The sequence below is a fragment of the Protomyctophum bolini genome (assembly GCF_963924005.1).
Source record: "Protomyctophum bolini genome assembly, chromosome: 12".
Lineage (NCBI taxonomy): Eukaryota > Metazoa > Chordata > Actinopteri > Myctophiformes > Myctophidae > Protomyctophum > Protomyctophum bolini.
The window spans coordinates 31,311,200-31,323,384 of NC_137873.1; the positions used below are offsets into that span (position 1 = coordinate 31,311,200).

Here is a 12,185-nt window from a genome sequence, read left to right on the forward strand (position 1 = left end):
TTTATGTAGAGCAGCCGTATTGGAAAGAGATTGGGCCCCTTCCTTACATTATTACATCCTTCACAGGTCTTTCCAATTCATTATCTGTACCATTATGTGTAACACAGTGGTTCTCAAACCTTTTTAATTTCAAGGACCCCCCCCCCCCCATGGGTACAGGCTATAGTTCCAACATACTATTGGTCCGACAGTCAGACCGACAACCTAAACCTAACCTAACCGGTCCGCAAGCACGGAGCAGCACATGTCGGACCAACGAATTTTCGGCAGCAACGGGTGGTTTCCACACGTCAGACCTTTGATGTGTCGGATCTGCGTGTGCATCCCACCCCCATTACTCGGAGAGTGTACAAATGAAACGAAAGAATGAACCAAATGTCCATTTGTACACCCTCAGAGTTACACATTTGGGACCCCCTCAACGTCCTTGGCCCACTTCACCCCTTCCCCTTTGCAACCAATCACATTTTAATGGCGTTAACGACACAAACACCCCATGTGAAGGAAGTCTGGAAACCATGTCCAATATGGCTGCTGTGCATGGAGCCCAATAGGAGCTAATAGATGCTCACTGCCGATAATGTGAAGGAGCGCTAATACGCAGTGCAGTGAGAGTTGAGGTCAATTTGCAGTATGCTTTGAGCGACAAGTGACGAAAGTGACGTGAGAACAACAAAGAATGGGCCGGGGTGGAAGAGCTCCACCTGTGGCGCCCTCGAGTACTTCTGGGGAAAATTTAAAAGGTTGCAGACGCTTTTACTAAAATGTCCGCGTACTGTGATTGTTTAGGAAAATGCATGAGACTATCCACTTGTTTACGTAACGTCGTACAATACTGTCGTGAGACCGCATTGGTGCTCAAAACCCGGAATGTTGTGCGATGTGTCGCTCCAAGCATACTTACTTACAGTGCCCTTTAGAGAAGGAAAGGAGGAGGCAAGGAGACGAATAAGTATTCTCAGGTGTTTCGTTTGTTTTCTCTTTTTTAGGGGCCGAGAAGCGGTCATGAATGTTTTGCTGTGGTGAATGTTCTCTTAATGAAAGGATTTGTTACGTTTGTGTATATATATACTGTATATCGTTGCTGTCGGGCAGAAACCTTGTATCTCAATATCTGAACATTCAACAGTTCATCATACTACAATGTCACAAACAGCACAGCTATAAAATCGCAATGCAACGCGCTGTGAGCTTGTACTGATGTTTTTGCCATTTTAAAAAGGTTTAAGTGAAATTGAAAGTAGTTGTGTGTCTGGGTTTTATACATATATTTAACCAATGAAAGGTATTAACAAGAGCCTGTTTCCACCAGACAGCGACGTGCACGCACATAACACTACACCAGTTATTTCATTTTAAATCCACTGTCTGGTCAGTAATTGCCACTAGGTTTCCAGATGTATTGTGCAAAACCCATGCCCAACATGGTTACTATGTAAATTGTTTAGAATGGCACCATACTGCAAGAATCTATCTGGAAAATAAAAAGCTTACAAATAGATTTCTTCACACACATGTTCATAAAGTCGTCTACTATCACCTCTGAATTAGTTCCAACCCAACTCCCTTGGGAAGCTTTGACAGCTGCTGAAAGTTGGGATAGCACAACCTACTGTATATGCAAACTATGGGATGTTTTCATGATTCTAAATCCATTGCAAGCGTTTGTTTTGCACGAAAAACACTCCTTGGGCTAATAACGGCCATAGCCACTTTTCCAAATGTGATGACACCTTCACATTTGTGATTGCCAAAACAAATGCTTGCAATGGAATGGATTGAGAATCATGAAAAACCTCTATAGTTTGACCCGTCATATGCTACTTAAAGCAGAATGAACATGCCTGCATATTGGTTGTTAATGGTACCCCAACTTTCAGCAGCTGTTAAAGTTTCCCAAGGGAGTTGGGTTGGAAGAAATTGAGGATGATCGTAGACACCTTTATGAACACATTTGTGAAGAAAGCTAATGGTAAGCATTTCATTTCCAGATTGGTCCAAATTTCGTCTAACCTAGGAAATAGCTCTACAATCTGACGATGCAGTATTTCCGTTGTAAAAGTATGAAACCAAGACATTGTCAACTTGTAGATCAGCTATTTCTCTATTTCCGGGGTGTGACAGTACGAAACCAAGTGTACATCGGAAATAAGCTGCTGACAATCATCGCCACCTTTCTGTCTTCGTTTGTTTTTCATTGATTTATAGCTGTACATTAGACTGAAACCACAAATGTTTTGTAGTGAGCCGACCTGCCAGTTCAGCTTTGATACAACTGGTTTAGTTTTTCTTTTTTTTAATGCATGTTTTGTTACACATGACACGTGGACTGAATTCCAAGTTTGTGTTTATTTTGCAGACTAATAAACACTGTAATCAAACAATTGATTATTTCTTTTGCAAACTGACACTAGTTCAGTATCATTCAATTACGATAATTTGGCAAAGTAGCTACAAATGATGGCTACGAGCTAAAATCACTGAGTTAAAAGCCTTTACATGTAATCAAGGCATATAGTGTTGATTGCATAATCTTTTTTTTTTTAATTAATAAAAGGACACTTTGGTATGTCAAGTAAGGGGTTATTCTCCCGCATAGAATATACCATTAATTAGTAGAAGTTCTTACGACCGTGTCGTCCGTTAGCCCTGCAATAGTCTCAGAGCCAGACAATTGACTCAAACAATTTTCAAATACTTCCCTCATACAGTGTGTGCGACGGAATCACTGAAACTACAGCAGTTGTCCGGCCTCCACCCCACTACTGTTTAGTCTATGCAGGTCGCGTACATTTTGAATTGTAGTCACGTAAATTTAGAATTTTAGTATTTGGGAGAAAAAGGGGTAAAAAGCTAAATAAATAGAAAATAATATATTTTAAAGATTTTATTTTTCCGTGAACGGTAATGACGTCTTTCAGGAGGCGTTACAGACTATCATTTTTTGGAGATTGTGGAGTAGTTGTCTGGCTTGAGAGAGACTAGCCCTGCAATGAAAACAATGTAATGTTTCAATGTAGTGTTGTTGTTGACGTCACAAAGACAGGTCGGAAGTGAAATCAAGGATGTAACTAGGAGGAGTGCAGCTATTTGATTTCCGGTTGTTCTGTCATACAAAAGCATTTTTTTAAATATAATTGACTGAATTGATTAGTCTGATTAACCACTTAAACACTATTTCATTCTTCCGGTCAACAATACAGAAAATGGGTAGAACGGATGTACTAATTGTCAGTATATTTTTGAAGAAAAAGGAAAAAGACCAAAATAGTGATGACAGGTTGAAACTGGACTTAATTATCCTAAGGTAAGCTATTTAAAAAAAGAAAAAGAAAGTAATTTTATACTTTCCCCCAAAAAAATGCTATATAAATATATTACTAAATAATCGATTGGTTTGATTTTATTCAATCAATTTGATTTTGCACAACAGAACATATAGACATAATTTATATAATAAGTTCTTTCCCTATAGGAAACAGATTCCTGGTTCTTCAATCTCAGAACAAAAGAAAAAAAAGAACCTGTTCCAGCCGGTTCCTCCTCCCCAACCTTATAGTTGCAACACGTATATGTCACATGTTGTTGGGGTTGTAGCACAGCATGTTGAACTGGATGTTCTCGTCCCAGTGACTCACATGTTGTTGGGGTTGTAGCACAGCGTGTTGAACTGGATGTTCTCGTCCCAGTGGAGTTGTAACACGTCTGTTACATGTTGTTGGGGTTGTAGCACAGCGTGTTGAACTGGATGTTCTCGTCCCAGTGGAGTTGTAACACGTCTGTTACATGTTGTTGGGGTTGTAGCACAGCGTGTTGAACTGGATGTTCTCGTCCCAGTGGAGTTGTAACACGTCTGTTACATGTTGTTGGGGTTGTAGCACAGCGTGTTGAACTGGATGTTCTCATCCCAGTGGCGCAGCAGCAGGAACAGCTGCCGGGCGGCTCCCTTCAGGCCGGCCAGGTCCACGCCCTCCGGCAGCTCCTGGCTGCGCAGCCAGAAGTCGGCCTTGGCCGCCACCAGCTCCCACTCCATGAAGTACCCGGCGCAGCGGTGCTCCAGCCAGGCCAGGGCCACCGCCGTGGCCCAGCTCGAGCCCTCCAGGTCCCCTTGGGCCTGCCCGCCACTCCCCTGGAACACACACACCAATGTTAGCCCATTTAGGCCCGACGTCGAAAAAAAAAAAAGAAATCTAAATCATGACAATTTTCGGAAAGATTTGAGGCACATTTTCACGATTTTTCAAAAATAGCAGACCTACAAGCTCGTAGCGCGCCACTCGGTGGCGCTCTATAAGCTTGTAGATCTGCTATTTTTCAATAGCTAAAGCATAACATGATGCTAACAGGCGTTCCCGCCCAAAATGGGTTATAGCAGTGGTGTAAACTCACCAGTACATTTACTGTAAGTGCTGTACTTATCCTCACTATATCCCAGAGGCAAATATTGTACTTTTACTCTACTACAATTACAATTACATGAAAGTTAGTTACTTTGTAGATTTTTATTATTACAAAACACACTAGCCCTATATATATATATATATATATATATATATAGGCCCGCCCTAATCATTTATTTTATCCGAATTGATCATGTGTTGACATTGCTCAATGTGTTCGATTACTACGACATTGACGTAGGCATATCTGAGTGGTGGCAAATATGTTTCTACACATAAATAAAAAAAACAGCAGAACGCTCTGAAACCAGAAGCATATGAGCAAATTGTACTATAGCATATCTATCACAAAGGACACAATTATATTTGTTAAAATCTAAGAAAATGATTTTGGGTCATAATGGGATTTTTGTAACCCATTTTTTCACCCAGTGTCAATTGTCTATGTAATCCTGGGCACTCTGCCAACATGCCTCATGCTTCATTCTATGCATGAGGAGTCCAAGCCGCTTCTTTTCACCTGACGGGGGAGTTTCCCTGGTTGGACGTAGCGCGTGGAAGGAACACGTTCTTCCAACCAGTTGTTTTCCCCTCCATCAGGCGCCCGGTTTGGCCAGGGGGAGGCAGTTTAGAGACCAGGATTACTGCATGTGTTTTGTGAGGGTAGTACCTATTGTTTGCATGTTCTCCCCGTGTCCCCTAGGGTAGATCTTAGGCGTCCTGACCCTTCAACTATAATAAACTGATGATGATGAATTCCTGTTCTGTTCTTTAACTATATAGAAAGTGTCTATTTGTACATTTGTACAATGTTTTGATGAATTGAACATGGTGCACCCTGTTGTAAACAAGTGTAATTGCTTAATTGGGTCGTCCACTCACAGTTAACAGTCTTTGTATTGAGTTTGTGCTTGAAATGTACTGTAATTCTGCAAACTGTTAACCCATTTTGGTGTTAGCATCATGTCGTGCTTTAGCTATTGAAAAATAGCGGATCTACAAGCTCATAGCGCGCCACCGAGTGGCGCGCTACGAGCTTGTAGGGCTGCTATTTTTTTAAACTGTCAGGATTTAAGACATTTTTAGAATCTGATCTCAGGTCAGAATTGGGTTAATAAATATTTCAATCAATCAATGAAAAAAACCCTTGCCTGGAACTCTGCCACGGCTGCGTCCACCGGAGAGCCCGCCTCCGTCTCAGAGCCGCGGCCGCTGTCCGCCTGCCCGTGGCCGCCGCCGGCCGGCAGCTCCGGGGAGCCGCCCCCCTCCTCGGAGCTGAGGAGGTCCGAGGAGGGGGGCGAGGTGACCGCCGGGTCTCGCTCCCGACGGCGAGACGACCACCTCCTGCTGGGGTCCAGAGTCAGGGGCGTGTCCTCCGGCGTGTGGTGGAAAGGAGGAGCCGAGGGAGGGGCGGGTCTGATGACGACGAGGGAGGAGGAGGACGACGACGACGGAGAGCACACGTTCTGATTGGGCGTCGACGATGACGACGACGACGTACCGGCGCGGGGTTTGGCGGCGGCGGCGGGCGGGACAGAGGAGGGGGGAGGAGGGGCGTTGGGGGAGGTGCATCGGAACGGCGGGCTGAGGCTGCTGCGGTGCAGGCTGTAGGGCGACGCCCTCCTCAGGCGGTCCAGAGGGATCTGGATGCGCTCTGAGTAGATCTGAGTCAGCAGGAAGGCTCCCGACGCCAGCTGCAGACGCACCTGCACGGGGAGAGCAGAGCAGACGGCATGGCACGGGGAGAGCAGGGCAGACGGCATGGCATGGGGAGAGCAGACGGCATGGCACAGGGAGAGCAGAGCAGACGGCATGGCACAGGGAGAGCAGAGCAGACGGCATGGCACAGGGAGAGCAGAGCAGACGGCATGGCACAGGGAGAGCAGAGCAGACGGCATGGCACAGGGAGAGCAGAGCAGACGGCATGGCACAGGGAGAGCAGAGCAGACGGCATGGCACAGGGAGAGCAGAGCAGACGGCATGGCATGGGGAGAGCAGAGCAGACGGCATGGCACAGGGAGAGCAGAGCAGACGGCATGGCACAGGGAGAGCAGAGCAGACGGCATGGCACAGGGAGAGCAGAGCAGACGGCATGGCACAGGGAGAGCAGAGCAGACGGCATGGCACAGGGAGAGCAGAGCAGACGGCATGGCATGGCATGGGGAGAGCAGACGGCATGGCACAGGGAGAGCAGGGCAGACGGCATGGCACAGGGAGAGCAGAGCAGACGGCATGGCACAGGGAGAGCAGGGCAGACGGCATGGCACAGGGAGAGCAGAGCAGACGGCATGGCACAGGGAGAGCAGAGCAGACGGCATGGCATGGCATGGGGAGAGCAGACGGCATGGCACAGGGAGAGCAGGGCAGACGGCATGGCACAGGGAGAGCAGAGCAGACGGCATGGCACAGGGAGAGCAGGGCAGACGGCATGGCACAGGGAGAGCAGGGCAGACGGCATGGCACAGGGAGAGCAGGGCAGACGGCATGGCACAGGGAGAGCAGGGCAGACGGCATGGCACAGGGAGAGCAGGGCAGACGGCATGGCATGGGGAGAGCAGAGCAGACGGCATGGCACAGGGAGAGCAGGGCAGACGGCATGGCATGGCGTGCGTGTGCGTGTGCGTGTGCGTGTGTGTGTGTGTGTGTGTGTGCGCGTGTGTGTGTGTGTGTGTCTCACTAGAGGTAGGTAGTCCGGAGCCTCCGCGTCGGCCTGTTTGTCCGTCTCTGCAGACAGACAGTGGGACTTCAGAGGAACCTGTTTTCCTGACGAGATGGAGGACCTCAGTCTGCCCAGAGGGAACCTGGAGGCACAGAGACACACCTGGATGGATGTGTGCTTTTTACAGTGGTGGAAACAGTGCTCGGTATACTGTAGTTATATTATGAAACTGATTTGTGGTTATTGTCATACGCACAGAGTAGACGGGTTGTTGGAGGGTTCCAACAACTTGGGAGGCCCAAAAAGTAGTGGCAAAGTATTGTGGTGTCTCTGCTATAATTGTCAGCCGTCATATATGGCGGAAACGTTGTTACTTATAACCATAGAGTACTGAGTGACATGTCACACGCCTGGCGTACCTTGAAAGCACATGCCATGATTTTGTAAGTAACTCCAATGCACCTATAATTATGTGTGCTTGTATACATCTCCCTTGTGTGGACATAAATAAATGGTTAAAGTGTGTGTGTGTGTGTGTGTGTGTGTGTGTGTGTGTGTGTGTGTGTGTGTGTGTGCGTGCGTGCGTGCGTGCGTGCGTGCGTGCGTGCGTGCGTGCGTGCGTGCGTGCGTGCGTGCGTGCGTGCGTGCGTGTCAACCTGGAGGTGAAGAAGCTCTCCATGGACTTGCTCTCCACGGAGCGCTGGGAGCGTGTGGAGGGACCAGTGGACATGGCAGAGGGGCTGGTGGCAGGGTAGACGACACCCCCTGAATCTGGCAGGAGGAGGACGTACACATACAGTAGGTCATAACCTATTATAATACTACTACACAACCCCATGAATCTGACAGGGGGACGGTCGTACACATACAGTACAGTAGGATATAACCTATTACCAGTAATACGCCCTGAGGGCGAGAAGCGACCTCGCCCTTTAGGGCTGGGTGACGTCAGACGGCCGGCTGCTGGGCGATCGCTCATGGCGCTTTGGCATGGGAGGGTAAGATCAATATATGGAATATATGGACCATATATGGAGGCATGGGTGACGGACGGACGGATGGGCGGGAGATGCAGGTTTTCATAGTAAATGATACTATACACCAATCATATTGCTGCTGTTGTTTTTTCTGAGCAATTTGGGGGAAAGAGCAGCACTTACTGGAATCCCAAGACGTGAGGCTACAGGGCGAGGCCGGAGTGTCATCCCTGTCTGAGAGAGAGGGGAAAAGGCAACAATAACAGCACAATAATGACGCACGGTCTGTGTTGTTATGGGGACGTTACATTGAAAAGGTTAACATGTTAAGTAATTCAAAAAGTTAGGAATGAATGAATGAATGAATGAATGAATGAATGAATGAATGGTTTTATTAAGTGTCATGCCATTTACTCGTGGCCTCATGGGACTATACCAGTGGTTCCAAAAGAGAGTTCCAGGGGGTCCCCAGCTAAATGATCATTAGGAACCAAATGGACCCTTATGGGTCTGTAACTCAAAGAGTGAGAATGAGAGTGGGGTGCATTTGTACACTCTCAGGAGTTAAATTAACTTTGATTTTACAATATACATTGGGGTCCCAGAGATAGAAATGCCATTAAATGGGGGTCCGTAGCCTAATTCAGGTAAACCTGGTGGTCCTTGAAATGAAAATGCGTGAAAATCACTGCCAGAGCCGTAAAAATCTTCTCTTATGGGGCTTCCTTGGCATTTATTTTCAAATGGGGGTCTGCAGGCTAATGAGTGTCAATTTGGGGGTCCTTGACATGAAAACATTTGGGAACCACTGGAATATACGACACCATCTCAAATATACTTATATATATATATATACATATTCAAAAATATATGTTTTTTATACACTGGTTACTGGTATTGCTGATCACATACAACATAACGACAGAACTAAACAATCAAAACAAAAACTATAGGGTACATATCTCCTACTGGATGCTTCTATCCCTCATGTCCCAGGCTTTCTCCAATTAAGTATTCTGCCAGTTTAAATACATCTCTTTCAAATAAACAGCATATCGGTTACAACAGTGGTTTTCAACCGCCATTTGATGAGATTTAGCCTCGCAGACCCAAAACGAATGAATATTTAGTTGTCGTTGGACAAGATTTTGTCCACAATTCCACAAACACCACCTGGAACGCCCTCAAGGACCACTGGTTGAAAACCACTGGGTTACAATATAACTTTAATAAAGTACATGTGTCATGTTACTTTTCGTGTTATGGCGCTATAGCGTCTATACCTGTGGAGTTCCAGAGGTCCTCTGTCTCCTCGCTGTCCTTACTGGAGCGACGGCGACCCAGACCGACGGAGTAGGCCCTCTGTCTCCTGCTGCCTGACTGAGAGCTCCTCCTGTTCCCCAAACGCACCCCTACACACACGCACGGATTACTATACTTGTGAGGACATCAATATATATATTTTTTAAAGATATATTTTTGGCTTTTTCTGCCTTTATTGATATAGGTTGAAAGTAGACTGACAGGAAAATGGGGAGAGAGATGAGGGGGATCGGGAGTCGAACCCGCGGCACGCCGCCAGGCTGGCTCAGCAGCCCGTCTGGGCCATGACATCAATATTTTAGCAGTTTTTACACACACACACACACGCACACACACACACGCACACACACACGCACACACACCTGTAGCTTTGATTTCGCCGCTGCCGTCGGGCAGGTCTCTGCTGGGGTTGCTGCTGCCCCCGGTGGCCTTGAAGGCAGTGTACATGCAGATGATGTTACAACTCTTACTGGTCTGGATGGCCTTCATGCGGAACCGCTTAGCCGGCCCTGGGGGGAAAAAGAAGCACCGCGCTTTATGCACCACAACACTGGGAGGCGCTGTCACTCACCAATACATTTTGGGTCATGGACCTGTTTTTATGGAAAATATATGTTTATATTGAAAATATTTCTTGATAATAAAATGACAATTTCAGACAGATTTTAGATTTTTTTCTAATATGTCCAGATATTTTCTAAAATGTAAAACCATTGTGAAAAGTCTGATGTATGTGCGCACTGTGCACTGCAAATATGTCCGATATAAACAAACGACTCAGAACACAATAGTTCCGCCTTAGAGAATCTTCGTTCCTACCTAAACTACTGTGCTGAAACTGACACAAGGGCAGTTATAGCAGCCCCGCGCAGACAATAATGCAGCTGGTAATTAATTGATTTAATCAATTTGGGCTTGTTTACTATGTTTTTGAATAGGGCTTAAGTGGTCAATTGGATTCTGAAAATATTAGAGACGTTGCAGATTCGACATCCTGCGACGCTCACCGTGTTCGATGTCGTTCTCCTTCTCCGCCATCTTCTCAAAGTCTCTGATAACGGAGCGAGCGGTGAGCTGGTGAATGATCTCCTCCCAGGACTCGCCTTCTCCTCCGCCTCCTTCATCTCCTTCTTCTCCTTCGTCTATGAATATGAATATGTCATATTCATATTCATTTTTCAGAAGACAAAAGACACAGACATTAAGGATTTTCTTTTAAAAAGAAAGAAAGAAAAAAAAACACAAAGACGGAAAAAAGAAAAAACAGGGCATTGTCATTACAATGAGTTGCACTGCTAGCTAGATGATAAAGTGGGTGTTGAAAGTGGATGCCATAGTAGAGAAGCGATCCAGCAGAACTAAGATAAGTCCTTTCATGCTTGGTTGTGTGCAGGTGTCATGCTCTGAAAATAGCCGATCTACAAGCTGTGACGTGTTGTGAGATTGTAGACCTGCTAGTATAGAGGGTATGCGGGTGACATCATCATCACACTCTTTGGAAATTGTTTTTTTTTTCAAGCAGAAAGGTTTTGCCACTCGATTTGCAACTCAGTTTATGTTTGTTAGTTTTACAATTATATCAGTCAAACGGCCGCGTTTTACAATTCTATCAATCGAACGGCCGCGTTTTACAATTTGTGTAATACGTGTATAATATGCAAATATTACACAAAAACATGAATGATACGTAATAATAAATATGAATACATAATAATACACAAAGAATACGCAAATGCGTATAATACACAAAAAGGTACTTTTTGGCCAAAAAGGGATTTGTTTTCCACCGGGGAAAAAAATACTTTTAGTTACTCCACTGCTCCCTCTACCAATATTGCCAAGAGAAAACCTTCATAGAGAATATTTTTCCTCCAGTGAAAAAAAAATCTCATTCGTGCGGTGGGGTGCTCAGAGTGCTTCCACTAAGGAAAGTAGGCTTTCTAATGACACAACCCGCCTTTGTATTGGTGAGTAGCTAAAACATTATTTTTATTTACGCAAAAGACGAGAGGCTGGTCTGCATTTATGCGAGCCCCGTAAGTCATCGGTAACATACAGTAGCTCTAAAGGCAAGGGCATTAGAGCTATGGACCAGAGCTAGAGCATACCCTCTATTTTCGGCACACAGCAGGGCCACGGCCACGCCCTGCGATGCCATCAAGGCCTGCCAAAATAATGCCGTCGACTAAATCAGCCATTTTTAGTGTAATCTTATGGTATTTAGTCAACTAAAACTAAATGAAACCCCATTTCAGATGACTGAAATATTATGACTAAAACCAAAGGGAATTGTACTAGAAAAAAAAGACTAAAACCACATAAAAATGTGCTGTCAAAGTCTCATATTTTTTAAATTACCGCCTCCTCCTCCTCCTCCCCCTCCCCCTCCCCCCTGCCCCTCGGGGGTCCAGAGGTGTCCCAGGTCCACCGTGACGTCCCAGGACAGCGTCCGGCCCCCCAGCAGGCCGTGGATGAGGGCGCGGCAGTGGCCCGGCGGAGGGTCCGCGGGCGCGGCGGGCGCAAACAGGTACTGGGGGTCCGTGAAACTGTCCCAGTCCAGAGGGGAGGCGGGGAACAGCAGCCCGTCTGAGGAGGAGGGTTTACAGACACACAGACACACACACACACACACACACACACACACACACACACACGCACACACACGCACGCTGGTGTCGGGTGGATCAATAAGTCAACAAGGCCATCTCTGGTTTTGCCCCATCCTACATCTCCCACCTCGAGCCATATTATGTCCCAGTTTAAGCACAACTTGAGGTCCTCAGACAAAGCTCTCCTATAAATCCCATTTTCCCACTGATCAGGCCT

At 46.3% G+C, this 12,185-nt stretch overlaps 1 protein-coding gene across 1 annotated transcript in view; it reads right to left on the reverse strand.

The window, feature by feature from the left end:
- Positions 1-3,856: 3,856 nt before the first annotated feature.
- The window catches only part of vwa5b2 (von Willebrand factor A domain containing 5B2), a gene marked incomplete at its 3' end in the record, with an annotated part of 31,736 nt that continues 23,407 nt past the window's right edge, over positions 3,857-12,185 (reverse strand). Inside the window, 9 exon segments of the mRNA XM_080779015.1 lie at positions 3,857-4,129; positions 5,567-6,106; positions 7,078-7,201; positions 7,716-7,830; positions 8,220-8,270; positions 9,320-9,448; positions 9,722-9,868; positions 10,367-10,486; positions 11,718-11,945. Coding sequence (XP_080635141.1) covers positions 3,857-4,129; positions 5,567-6,106; positions 7,078-7,201; positions 7,716-7,830; positions 8,220-8,270; positions 9,320-9,448; positions 9,722-9,868; positions 10,367-10,486; positions 11,718-11,945 — 1,727 coding nt within the window.